This window comes from Anolis sagrei, chromosome 1, assembly GCF_037176765.1.
Source record: "Anolis sagrei isolate rAnoSag1 chromosome 1, rAnoSag1.mat, whole genome shotgun sequence".
Lineage (NCBI taxonomy): Eukaryota > Metazoa > Chordata > Lepidosauria > Squamata > Dactyloidae > Anolis > Anolis sagrei.
The window spans coordinates 129,892,571-129,905,488 of record NC_090021.1 but is presented as its reverse complement, the minus strand read 5'-3'; the positions used below and the strand labels follow the sequence as shown (position 1 = coordinate 129,905,488).

The following is a 12,918-nucleotide window of genomic DNA, read 5'->3' as shown; positions in this document are numbered from 1 at the left end:
TAAAGCCTCATGGTCTAGGGGAGGGTCAGAATATAATAGGATACAAAAGATGCATCTTGAGGCCCAAGCCACAAACTTTCAAAGACTTGTGTAAGATGATACGGGTCTGAGGTATGAAAGCAGTGACCTGCTTACCCAAAGCCAGCTCTATTTAAGTGAGAATTTTTTCTGAGAATAGTGTTGTTGCATGTGCAATTATGAAGATAGTTATAATAAATGTGGACTCAAAAAAGTGGATTCAAACCCATAAAAGCTCATCCTTCTGTCCAATTTTCCTTTCTAGGCAGTTAGCTGTCTTTGAATATTGCTACAATTGACATGTAGAGTGCCTAACAAGAGATCTGAAAACATTATGTTATGGATTTCAACAAAAATACACTGAAGTTTAGAGAAAAAGTAAAGTTCTGGGGAGAGAAGAATAGATATCCTCCATACTCTTTATCAGCTGTCACACTGCTTAAGGCACAATCCAGCACCCCAACTCGATTTCTTGTTCTTGGATCCCAGCATTCCACTTTTCCCTAAGGAAGACAAAGAAAATTTAAACCACTTCATGTTCTCCAGTCATTCTGCAGGTTTCATCTACTTATCTACTTGGAGTCCATGACATGCGAGTGTGGAGAAGAGCAAACCACAGAGCACTTATTACAATGCAGTCTGAGCCCCGCCACATGCACAATGGAGGACCTTCTTATAGCAACACCAGAGGCACACCAAGTGGCCAGCTACAGTCAAAGGACATTTAATAGAATGCCAAGTTTTCAAACTTTGTGTTTTTTTTAAATACAATACAACTGCTTGGTTCGCTCCTGATATGATAAATAAATAAATCTACTTATCACTTTTCAATGGTTAAGCTGATCTGACAGGTTGATTCAAGTCATGCCAGATCTATTTTTATCCTTCCGATTGTCTGCTGCGCTCAAAAGTGATCTCACTGAAATATTGAGAACTCAGGACTGAGTAATTCTGGATGTGATCATACAAATATGCTGAGTGATTCCTGAGAACAACTGGTGGATATAGACTAGGGCTACTGAAGTCAGAATCAGTTCAATGCAGGAGAATATGAGGGAGCCAAACTATGTGCCAAAGCACAGCAGGCATACAGCTGAATTATCCTTCAATTAAGAACAGGAAAATAGGAGACAAGGGCAGAAGTGGCAAAACCCCAAAGTCACACTCCCCATACACTTTTTGGCATCTCTGCCACTTTTTTTGAGACAATGAAGACATAAAGAATAAGCTTTCCTTCCAACTTTGAATATGAGCATGAAAAGGGGAGACTTTGATCTTAGAGAAGTGGGGTTAGAAGACCCTACACCCTGAAATGAATCAGTTGGCATTTGTTTTTACTGATTCAATGTTAATGGACTCTCAGTGTAAATGGTGACCCCTTTTAACATATCAGTTATCAACCAGCAAAGGAGACTGGCAGCAAATCAGACTTACACCCCATGGCTTCTATAATAAAGCCATGTGTTGTTCATAGGGTTTTTTTTCCACCAAAAGGAAGTTATGCATAGTGAAGAACAGATGCCATAGCTGTACCACAGCTTGATAGGAGAAGGCCCCTTTTATTTATTTACAATATTTATATCCTGTCCTTCTCATCCAGAAGGGGACTCAGAGCGGCTTACAAGTTATATGTACATACAATATATTGTATTAACAGCATAGCACAATATTAATATTATATATTACTATACTGTACTATACCACTATACTGCAATATTATTAGTAATATTACCTGTTTTATACAATTTATAGTTATTATATTACTATTATTAATATTATATTGTATTACAATATTATGATCAATATTATATGTACATATATTATATTATTAGCAAAGTACAATATTAGTATTCATATATTACTATATTGTACTATACTGCTATACTGCAATATTATTAGTAATATTACATATAATATATAATAAACATTATATTATACTATTAGTATTATTGTATTACACTTTAATATTAATATCAATATTATATGTATTCACAATATTTAATATTATTATATTTTCTTCTCTTTTCTTCATTGTCACAACTGTCACTTTTAATTCTTCAACAAAACAGCATAATTTGCAAATGTCAACATGTTTCTACTAAACCTACCATGTACAAGTTTAGTTTCTCTCTCTGTGTGTGTGTGTGTAATTTGCATTCTTTCTACACACCCAAAAAACAAATCTGTTTGTGTTAAATTATCTGCATTATAAAAATCACATGGAGTCCAATTTCTAGTAAAGTGATTACACTATGTAACAAGATTTTTGTTCCTGGGCTATAAATGGCATTTCCTAATTAGTTTTATAAAAGAAAACCATTTATTAAACTGCAAAAACTTTGTTTTTTGCCAGACATCCTGCGGCACATTTTGCTAAAGTTTTTCAAGGAATATCTCATAGTCTCAACCAATTCAACATAGTTTGTGGCAGCCACAAAAACAAAGTTTCCTGAGTATAACAACTACTTTCAAATGAAAAACCCCATAATTAAACAGAAAATAACACTTTCACAGCAGAAACAGATTTTTTTCCATTTCCTGTTACATAGTCTTATAGCACTTAGTGAAAATAAAAATATTTCCACTGAATTGGAGATGTCCTATTCATGATGACAACTAGTCAGACACAACCTTTCCCAAGATTCTCCCTCCCACCACCACTCAATTTTTCTTCTTCCTGGCTCCAGGTCTCTTAGCATTCAGTCTTAAATGTCAATACTTTGAGAGTTTTTCCTAAAAATTGTCACATCTTGATTATCCAAGTTCATTAATATCTCATTGACTATAAGGTTTTATGTGTGGAGGTTGCCAGTTCAACTGCAATAACGATTCACACTCAGAGAACTATTGCGTTGGCATGTCTACATTTTTAAAGGAAAAATTAGTACAAGGTTCCATAGAAGCAAACTTTACCTCAATTGTTCCAGCAGCAAATAGGCCATGTGCTGAATTTATGTCACAGACGTGATTCTCCCTGGAAAATCAAAACAAAATTGATGGAAGGGATAGACAATGTTAGAATAAGTACATTTGTGAAATTTGCATCAAGCGTTAAATTTAATTAAAGCTTGCCCTGGTCAGGAAAAATGAACACAATTTGACTTATACTTAGCTCTTAGTTATCAAAACTGAAGATATTTTCAAATTGCTGTAAAATATGCAATATACTGGTAAGTATGCAAATAAAAAAATCCAGAAATTTCATAGAATTGATATTGTTGCTCTGCTTGTTTATCAGCTATAGCTATTTAAAAATCAGTAACTCACTCATTCTAAGTCTGTTCAAAACAACAAAGCCCCAAAACAACACATCACACTAAGCCAGTGGTTCTCAAAATGTGCTCCATGGAGCCCATACTGAAGTAGTATTCAAAAACATTTAACCTAACGATGCCGCAATTAATGTAATTTTATTGGTATCTGTTTTTATTTTGAAATTTCCCAGTAGCTGCTGCATTTACCATCCTTGGCTTATACTTGAGTCAATATCTTTTTCCAGTTTTTTTTTTGTTTTTTTGCCTCGGCTTACATTTGGGTTGGCTTATCCTCAAGAACATATGGTACTTAATAAACTATGTAATGCATTTAGTTTTATTCCTCCTTTGCATGAGCAGAAATTTGAGTCATGGCATAATGGGAAGGTATACTTAAATGCTGAAGCTTGGCCTACTTTGCCACTTGCACAAAGCAAAGAGCAAAACAGCAGGAAAGGAGCTTTGTGCATGTCTGTACTACTCATGCATATCCTGCCTTATTAGAAAGGTTTAGCTTAGTCTCACGTGAAGATGCCACCAATAAATAAATTATGGTTGTTTTCCACCTGAATTATATTGTAAGCTATAAACCACAGCAATAACTCCTATTTCTAAATGCAGTTTGGAATGCAGGTCGGATAGATCTCAAGATGGATCTTGTGGCAATAACAAACAGACAAGCAGCGCCATCTGCTGGAAAAAAAAGATGAATTTGGAAAAAATGCAGATACTTACGAAGCATCTGTCTGCAAAGAATTCAGATATCTTCCTTGTTCCAAATTTAACCGGTATATTTCTGAACTACAACAAAAACAATATCAAAAGTTACTCATTGCTCTTCATTATTACCAAATATGACCTACATCTCAAAAACTCATTAATAAAATGTAATGTCATGCATATGTTTCAGAAACCAAACTGAACTTTGACAGAGAATCTCAATAATTACATTTACTGTACTTTGTTTTTAATACAACGTATGCTACTATGTTTTGTTAGAGAACTTTAAAACTATATCAGGAACTGCAAAGTGATCTTTTTTCTACAATATCACTCCTAACAAGTATAATTTAAGACAATCAAATAAGAATATGGAACATCTCAAATACCTTGCTCCTACGAAGTACAGGTCACAAGATGGATAATGATATGAAAAATCTCTACCAAACTTTGGTATTCTTGTTCTGTAGTAACGGCCATGTTGCGAATGAAATTCTACATATCTGTCGCACTGCAAGAAAACGATCTGAAAAATTCAAGGCATGAGATCATTATCAGATCAAGTACATTTGGTCATTTAAATGAAAATAATTTTAGATTTATCCTTAAAAGGGGTAATAAAAAGTGAATAAAGAACAGAACAGATATAGATTAGTGAACACACATTAGCATAGAGTTGTCTTACATTTGTATCACTGTTTTCAGAGACAACTGGTTGTGATTACACAGTGTAGGCATTCCAATAGTAGTCCAGAGAAAACAGTATTCTAGCATTTATATGGCAAAAAAGCAATGAAAAAGGCCAAATGCTACGAATTCATCTGAGGTTAGACTAACTGCTTGCAATATTCGTTCTCACAGAGACTTTGATTGGGTTAGTTCCAGCTTTTCAAGGAATCGGCCGAATGCCTTTCTTTCAAGTGTGCATGTGTGTATGAACTTTCAAATCATCTGTCAACATATGGCAACCCCATAGATTTCAGAGGGTTTTCTCAGGCAAACCTCACAGACAGTTTCGCCAATTATTTCCTATAGCCATCTGCTATTTGTAGGTAGTCTTCAATCCAGGTGCTAACCAAGCCTGCTCCTGCTTAGTTTCCAAGATTGAACAGGATCTGGTGCCTTTACGACATTTGGGCAGGGCAATACAGGTGGCAGATAAATACACTCAAGTTGGATCCTTTTCGAAATTCTGAAATACAGCACTGTCTATTGTTTCAAAATCAAGAGCATACATACCTTGGAGTAATCATCTGATAAAATGTCGAATGTAACCACTGGGGAAATAAAAAACAAATTATGAATAGTCATAGTTAAAACATTTGTTGCGTTAATGGTGTCAAGCTCCACAAAACGATCTTGCCTGTCTGCCATACTTGTGATTTCAAAGTCAAAGGCCAGCAAGGCACTGAAGCAGCTGCTGCTATTGGCAATTCTCTGGGTTTGCTTTGTTTGGAGAGCAGTATCTTAGTACAGTTTTTGATCTATATCTAGGGGCCCTTCCAGACAGGCCCTATATCCCAGGATCTGATCCCAGGTTTTCTGCTTTAAACTGGATTATATGAGTCCACACTGCCAAATAATCTTAAATAAATAAAACATCTGGCATCAGATCCTGGAATATAGGGCCTGTCTGGAAGGGCCCTGGGTCTAAAGGAAGTGGGGATGCAGGCAACCTATGGGGATATTGAAAAACTTTGAGCTCATCCATTTGCCACAGCTGGAAAATGCTTGGATTGAAAGGCTCATGGGAATTATTGGAAAGATATGGGCAAGTTATGGTATGGTTCTCTACTTTCCTCGTTCTGAAGAAGATCAATCCAGGAGAAAAGAAGCAGCATGAATTCAACATAACATGACGGCAGCTGTTGCGAGCTCTAATATCAAATGACACCGAACTGAAATAGTGCTTGCTAGTCTGCTCAGGTAATTGTAGCCTGGTGTTCATTGGCAAGTTGGAGACAATGTGCTATGCATTCGGAATATCATAGGTTCAATCCAAAGCGTCTTCAAATACATTTGGGAAAGAATGCTGCTCCAAAACTTGGAGAGCACCAGTCATATACTCATATACCAAGGACTTGTCTATAACAAGGTATAAAAAGTAGTCTTATGCTCCAGAAAATACAGTATATAAAAACTGGCAAATCAGCATTTGTAAGGCTTGCCAAACAGGCTGATTTTCCTTTTTGTGGAGGAGAGCTGAAGCATTTTGCAGAATGTACTATGAACACTGAAAGTTATTGCTAATACATTTGTGCAAATATCTAGGTGGTGTTCAGAAACTTTTTACTGTTGCCAATTTTTTAATGAATTCAACTGAGCTAAGGGGACACCATTTGGGGTTGAGTCTCACAGTTTAAGAAGCAGTGGTCTATAATTACAAATTACAGAAAGGGCTATCTCCAACATCCTTTTATTACACATACACATATGAAAGATCCCTGGCCAAACAATCTGCATGGAAAGATCTAAGTACAACTGAAATTAAAGAGTAATATTCTCAATTCTTCCCATTTTAACTATTAGAGATGTCCCAAATGTAGGATGACATGCAATACAAGTTGAATAGTAACTGAGTTTTCTTTTTAATAATACTACTTTTCATATCAATACACTTTCCAATGCAGGACAAACAGTGCAGTGAGCTTTAATTGTTTGGGACTATTCTGCAGTACTAACACGGTTTGAAAACTTTTTATCCCAGGATTTTAGTATGTTTCTATTGTTAATTATTTTATAGCATTTCTATGGTTTTAAGCGTATGCCGACCTGACACATCATGACAGATAGAAATGTTTAAGCAAATAAATAGTTTTCATAGCAATTATTTACTGACCTTCAGCATCTAAGCATCTCTCAAACTTCATCGATAACTGATAGGTATCAAAACAACGGATCCTTGGTTTGTATGTCCCTGTTCAACATACAAAATACTATATTTAATACAAAAGTGGGAGAAATTGCTGTAGTATTAAGCCCAATTAACTCATGAAAAATAATGGTTCAGATTTCAAAAAAGGTTTGTTCTAGAAATGAAAGCATGTTTAAAGGATACAAAAATCACACTTTATTCGTGCTTAACCTCTTTAATGACAACAGCACTCATTAAACACCACTAGTTTTATTAGCCCTGAAGCACTAACCGTGTGTTATTCCTTTTTACAATACAATTTATGACTACAGTATTTCCAATAATTGTAATGATAATTTACAGTTGCTTAGAATACAGCTGAGTCTGGAATTTAGACTTTACTTGCAATATTTCAAAATTTTGTCTTAATGCTGTGAAGGATGAATAATACAAAATATATAAAGTAGGATTTGTAATTGCACTATGGCTGAAACAGGGGAAGGGGACTTGAATTCTGCCAGATATTGTTGGATTAAAATGTTCATCATCCCATCAGGCTAGGGCTGATGAAGCGTGTAGTCCAGACATATCTGGGAGGATGCATATTCCCTGTCACAAGCCTTAGCTCTTTAACACGTATTGACTTGCTGCTATCCTATTCTTTGCCAGTTACTAAGTCTACTGTCCAGTACAATGGCCAAAGTAGAGTAGCAATTTGCACACTTGATTATGATTCTGGAGACAAGGGTTTGAATGAGCTCTGGAATCCACTGGGGTGACCTTGGGCAAGTCATGCTCTCTGTCTCAGAAGAGGGCAAAGGCAAACCCCTTCTGGACAAATCTTGCCCAGAAAACCTTGTGATAGAGTCACTATAAGTCAGAAAAGACTTGAAGGCAAACAACAACAAAAAGAGAATCCAATCCAATTTTAGTGCTTTATCTTCTCCAACTGTATCATCTCGGGTACCAGCCCAGGACAATTCAAGCAGACACATTAAACAACTATAAAGGGCATGCAGACATCTGAAAGATTTAACTCTTGGCCTACTTACCAGTTGCCATCACGTACTGGCCATCCCTTGATACTTTGAGTTTGTTGCTAACAGCCGGCATGTCAAAATCCTGGATAAGTTCAATTCTCCTGCGAATATCTTCAAAAATAGAAACATAAGAAAGATTTTCTAGTCAACACTTAAGAACAAGAGTTTTTAGTGATGAAACAAATGAGAAGAGTATGATTTTTAAAATGATTTCCAGAACAATATTAAGGAGATTTCTATTTCCAAAAACATATCCTGCCAGATATTGAAATGGAATCCAGCTTCCATAGGATAAGACGGCAATGTTTTTCTAATGGCAGTCCATTCTGCTTTTACAGCTACTTAGAATACAGTTCAGGGACAGATGTTCAAATGGGGCAGCAGAAAAGCCTCCTTGCTGCTTGTTGTAATTTGGATTCTGGATTTATAATAAATGATCTAAAACGGAGGCAGGAATAATTGCACAACCACATCAGTTGAATATAGAAAGAATCATGTGAAAATGTAGGGATTTTTGCTCCATCTTGTTCAATAATATTTGAGGACTTTACTTAATGATGTTGGCCACAAGTCACAACTAAAGCACCACTGAGTTCAATAAAAAAGAAACAGACACAACAGTACCAAAGAAATAAGTTGGTCTTAATTTTAGCTCAAGTAGTATATCCTAAGTGCGCAGTTTAATTGTTTCAGTAACATACCGTCAGAGCAAACCAACCACTGAATCATAACAGCCTCTGAAGAATGCCATTAAATATTACTAGACTGAAATGCATTGAACTAATTAGAAGAATAGAATATATATTTTTCAGTTTTCAAAGGGTTTATCTCTTCTCTGCATCTACTGGAAGTTACCAGTCCCTTTGTTTTTCACACTTGTACTGGGCCTTAATTTTCCAGTCATTTTTGTTTCAGCGTGATTTTCACCCACAATATAGAAAAAAATATTATTTACCCTGAATGTACAGTTCTGTATATTTTATAGTTTATTGTCATGGCCTTGGGTTAGTACAATAAAAATATTGATTAAATAAATTAAGACGTGGATAAAGGTGAGCATCCTAAAACAGCACATCTCTTAAGCATAACAAAAGAACACTTTCTTTAAAAAACATAAAACATTCTGCTGAAAAAACACAGCCACTGAATGTTCCAGTAGCTGTTAGTTATAGCAGGGCTTTTAAAACTTTTCAACTTTTGGCCCACAATTTTTTTTCTTGGCCACAAGTATATGAAAACCAAACATTTACTGAAATTAAAAAAAAAAACATTTCTGAGATTTGCTAAACAGGTTGATTTTTCTTTTTAGGAAGTGCACCTGACGCATTGTCTGCAGAGTCCACTGTAAACACTGCAAAACTGATTCATGTAAATGTCTAAAACAGCCACTATGTGACATTCAGAAACTTTTTACTGTTGCCATTTTTTCCAGCAATGGGGTCAGGACCCACACTTTAAGAAGCAGGGGTTTATAAGCTGTAGAAATATGGCTTTTACACTTCCGGCTACAAAACAGACCATTTTGGGAAGACAGAAATCACTCATTCAATTCTCACCAACATCTTTCTTCTGCAATGCTCTCTTCTTCCTATCAGAAAGCCACTGGAACAAAACAATAAAACAAAACTGAGTTGAAAGGAATAGTGATGGAGGTATGTACTGGAAATAAAATAAAACAACAAATAGAATCGCATGCTCCAGAAATCCTAATTATATATTTTTTTAAAATCAATGAATGTGATCTGATAGAAATAGTACATCAAATAAACCAACAATGTTAAAAATTATAATTAAGGAAAGTTGATTTATTAAAATATCCTTTCCTCTAATACAGACTACTTGGTAACACTAAGCATTAATGTAAATTGAACAGTCATATACACAAGGAAGCAGGCACTTTATTCAATGCCCTAACAATTTGGCAAAAGACTTTATGGGACTTTATAAATGAGATTGTGGAGGAATTCCCTTATTTTTAAGTGAGCTGAAAGCAAGTGAAGTATGCTAACCTGGGCAATTCTTAAATGCAGTATGACACCCTTATCCATGTGGATATGAGCAACAACAGGTAACAGTGAACCCTTTAAAATTAAAGGTTTCTAATGCAAGAATATCACACACTCACACTGGAAGACAGAGAAAATGCCTACAAAGTAGATATTTTGTCAGATGTGGAAAAATGAAACCATGGATATCAATCCATATAGGGAGATCATAATGCATAGATACTGAATGCACACTCCAGCAAACTCAGTAACAGAGGCAGGAAATTATTTTCCTCCATAGAGTGACCTTCTTCCTCTTGTTTAATGGCAGCTACAATATAATGTTTTTCGCTAACTAAAATGTACTGCTGAAATGAATCAGGGTTGGATAAACCTGGTGCCAATGTTTGCATAGAATGACTGAAAGTTCCTTGTTTGGTGTTGCCTTCGTTATCCTTTACCCTCACTCTCAGGTTGAAGTTCTTCAGATTTCATGTTTTGGTTTGTTTAAAAGGTGGCCTTTGGAGCACCTTAAATATTGTGTCCCTGGCCATAGATAGATAGATGCACATACACTTGTACGGGCCCTTCCACACAGCCCTATATCCCAAAATATCAAGGCAGAAAATTTCACAATATCTGCTTTGAGCTGGGTTATCTGAGTCCACACTCAGATAATGTGGGATTTCCTGCCTTGATATTCTGGGATATAGGGCTGTGTGGAAGGGCCCTGACTGCGTGTGTTTATGTATATGTTTGTGTGAATGTATATATCTGTGTGTGTGTGCTGAAACAAGCCAGAGTGTTTTCAAATACACTTTCCATGCCAAATGGATGATGCAAAACTGCATGAGCACTGAAGTGTTGTGTGGTTCCAGGCTATACGGCCGTGTTCTAGCTGCGTTTTCTCCTGATGTTTCGCTAGCATCTGTGACTGGAATCTTCAGAGGATCGGATCCTGTGAAGGTGCCAGTCTCAGGCCCCTTCTACACTGCCATATAATACAGATAATCAAAGCAGATGATCGACATTATCTGCTTTGAACTGGATTATAAGTCTACATTGCCATATTATCCAGTTCAAAGCAGATAATCTAGATTTTATATGGCAGTGTAATAGCTGCAGGTGAAACGCAGGTGCTGCTAAAACATGACCATACAGCCTGGAAACCACACGACATTTCAGTGATTCTAGCCACAAAAGCCTTTGACAACGCAATGCATGAGCATTCATTAAAAATTTCAGTTGCATATACACTGTTGAAGGAACACAGTTTGACGCCACTTTAACTGCCATAATTCAATACTACAAAATCATGGTAGCTGGACTCTTACAAGGCCTTTTGCCTTGTCCAGACAAAGAATGCTGGAGCCTCACCAACCTCCCAATTTTCAGGATTCCATACCATTGAGCCAGGACAATTAAATTGGGGTCAAACTGCACAAATGTTATGGTGTAGCTGCACCCTTAGGTTATGGTGTAGCTGCACCCTTAGGTTCACCAACGTGGAGAGTCAGTAATAATTTATTTCCTCCCAACAGGTCAGAGACAGGCACTGAATGTGTGCTGACTGGATACAATTGCCTCTCATTTTCCATGCTAGGGTCTAGGACCCTTCCACACAGCTGCATAAAATCCACATTGAACTGGGTTGTATGGCAGTGTGGACTCAGATAACTCAGTTCAAAGCAGATATTATGGATTATCTACCTTGATATTCTGGGTTATTATATGGTTGTGTGGAAGGGCTCTCATGACCCTTCTCCACATCCCTATATCTCAGAATATCAAAGCACAAAATCCCACACTATCTGCTTTGAACTGGGTTATCTGAGGGCCCTTCCAGACAGCCCTATATCCCAAAATATCAAGGCAGGAAATCCCACATTATGTGGGTGTGGACTCTGATAAACCAGTTCAAAGCCGATAAAGTGGCATTTTCTGCCTTGATATTCTGGGATATAGGGCTGTGAGAACGGACTCTAAGGGCCCTTCCAGACATCCTTATATCCCAGAATATCAAGGTAGGAAATCCCACATTATCTGAGTGTGGACTCAGATAACCCAGTTTCAAAGCAGATAGTGTGGCATTTTTGCCTTGATATTCTGGGATATAGGGTTGTGTGGACAGACTCTAAGGGGCCTTCTAGACAGCCCTCTATCCCAGAATATCAAGGCAGACAATCCCACATTATCTGAGTGTGGACTCAGAGAACCCAGTTCAAAGCAGATATTGTGGGATTTTCTGCCTTGATATTCTGGAATAAAGGGCTGTGTGGAAGGGCTCTAAGAAAACTCAATGAAAGTGGTGTCTGAGGGCCCTTCCACACAGCTGTATAACCCAAGATATCAAAGCAGGTTATCCACCATATCTGTTTTGTGTCCACACTGCCATATAATCCAGTGCAGTGTGGATGTTATACAGATGTGTGGAAGGGGCCTTCGAAGAGGAATATTGAGAAGTGGGTTCTTTTTCCTTTTGGCCATTTCCTTCCTCTGAACTATAGATCCTACGACTGGCCTCCTCCCTCCCAAGGCCTAGCCCCGCTGAGCTTCCCAGACCGACTGGGGGGCTTGAGGCCTGCAGGTTGCTATGGCGACCCGTGGGCTCAGGGCGCGTGACTGACAGGGGCACGCGGCGAGGGAGGGGGGAGCGTCCCGCAACGTTCTCACCTCCGGGAGGCTCCGCCCGGCGCTCAGGCTGTAGATCTTCACCTCGTTGAGGCTGGAGACCTGCATGGTGCTCCTCTCCTCTTCCCGGAGGAAGGCCACCAGCCGGGCTTCACTTCCGGGTCACAGGAGGGAACCACTTCCGGGGGAGGGAATGTTAAATTTTGATATCGCTATTTAGATAGAGGGGGGAAGTCATTCTTGGTTGGAGAAAGATGGGCCTTTTCCACACAGCTGAATAAAATCCCACAATATCTGCTTTGAACTGGAATATATGGCAGTGTGGACTCAGATAACCCAGTTCAAAGCAGATATTGTGGGATTTTCTGCCTTGACATTCTGGGTTATATGGCTGTGCGGAAGGGCCATAAAGAGAC

The 12,918-nt window shown here is 37.7% G+C and overlaps 1 protein-coding gene across 1 annotated transcript in view; it reads right to left on the bottom strand.

Moving 5' to 3' along the window:
- NOL10 (nucleolar protein 10) overlaps window positions 1–12,665 on the bottom strand; it is a 50,020-nt gene extending 37,355 nt beyond the window's left edge. The window contains exons 1-9 of the mRNA XM_060787741.2: window positions 12,545–12,665; window positions 9,443–9,488; window positions 7,899–7,997; window positions 6,832–6,909; window positions 5,232–5,269; window positions 4,382–4,518; window positions 4,008–4,073; window positions 2,932–2,992; window positions 436–521 (exon numbers count right to left, since the gene is read on the bottom strand). Coding sequence (XP_060643724.2) covers window positions 436–521; window positions 2,932–2,992; window positions 4,008–4,073; window positions 4,382–4,518; window positions 5,232–5,269; window positions 6,832–6,909; window positions 7,899–7,997; window positions 9,443–9,488; window positions 12,545–12,610 — 677 coding nt within the window. The 5' untranslated portion in view covers window positions 12,611–12,665. The remainder of the gene's footprint in view (window positions 1–435; window positions 522–2,931; window positions 2,993–4,007; window positions 4,074–4,381; window positions 4,519–5,231; window positions 5,270–6,831; window positions 6,910–7,898; window positions 7,998–9,442; window positions 9,489–12,544) is intronic.
- Window positions 12,666–12,918: the final 253 nt, after the last annotated feature.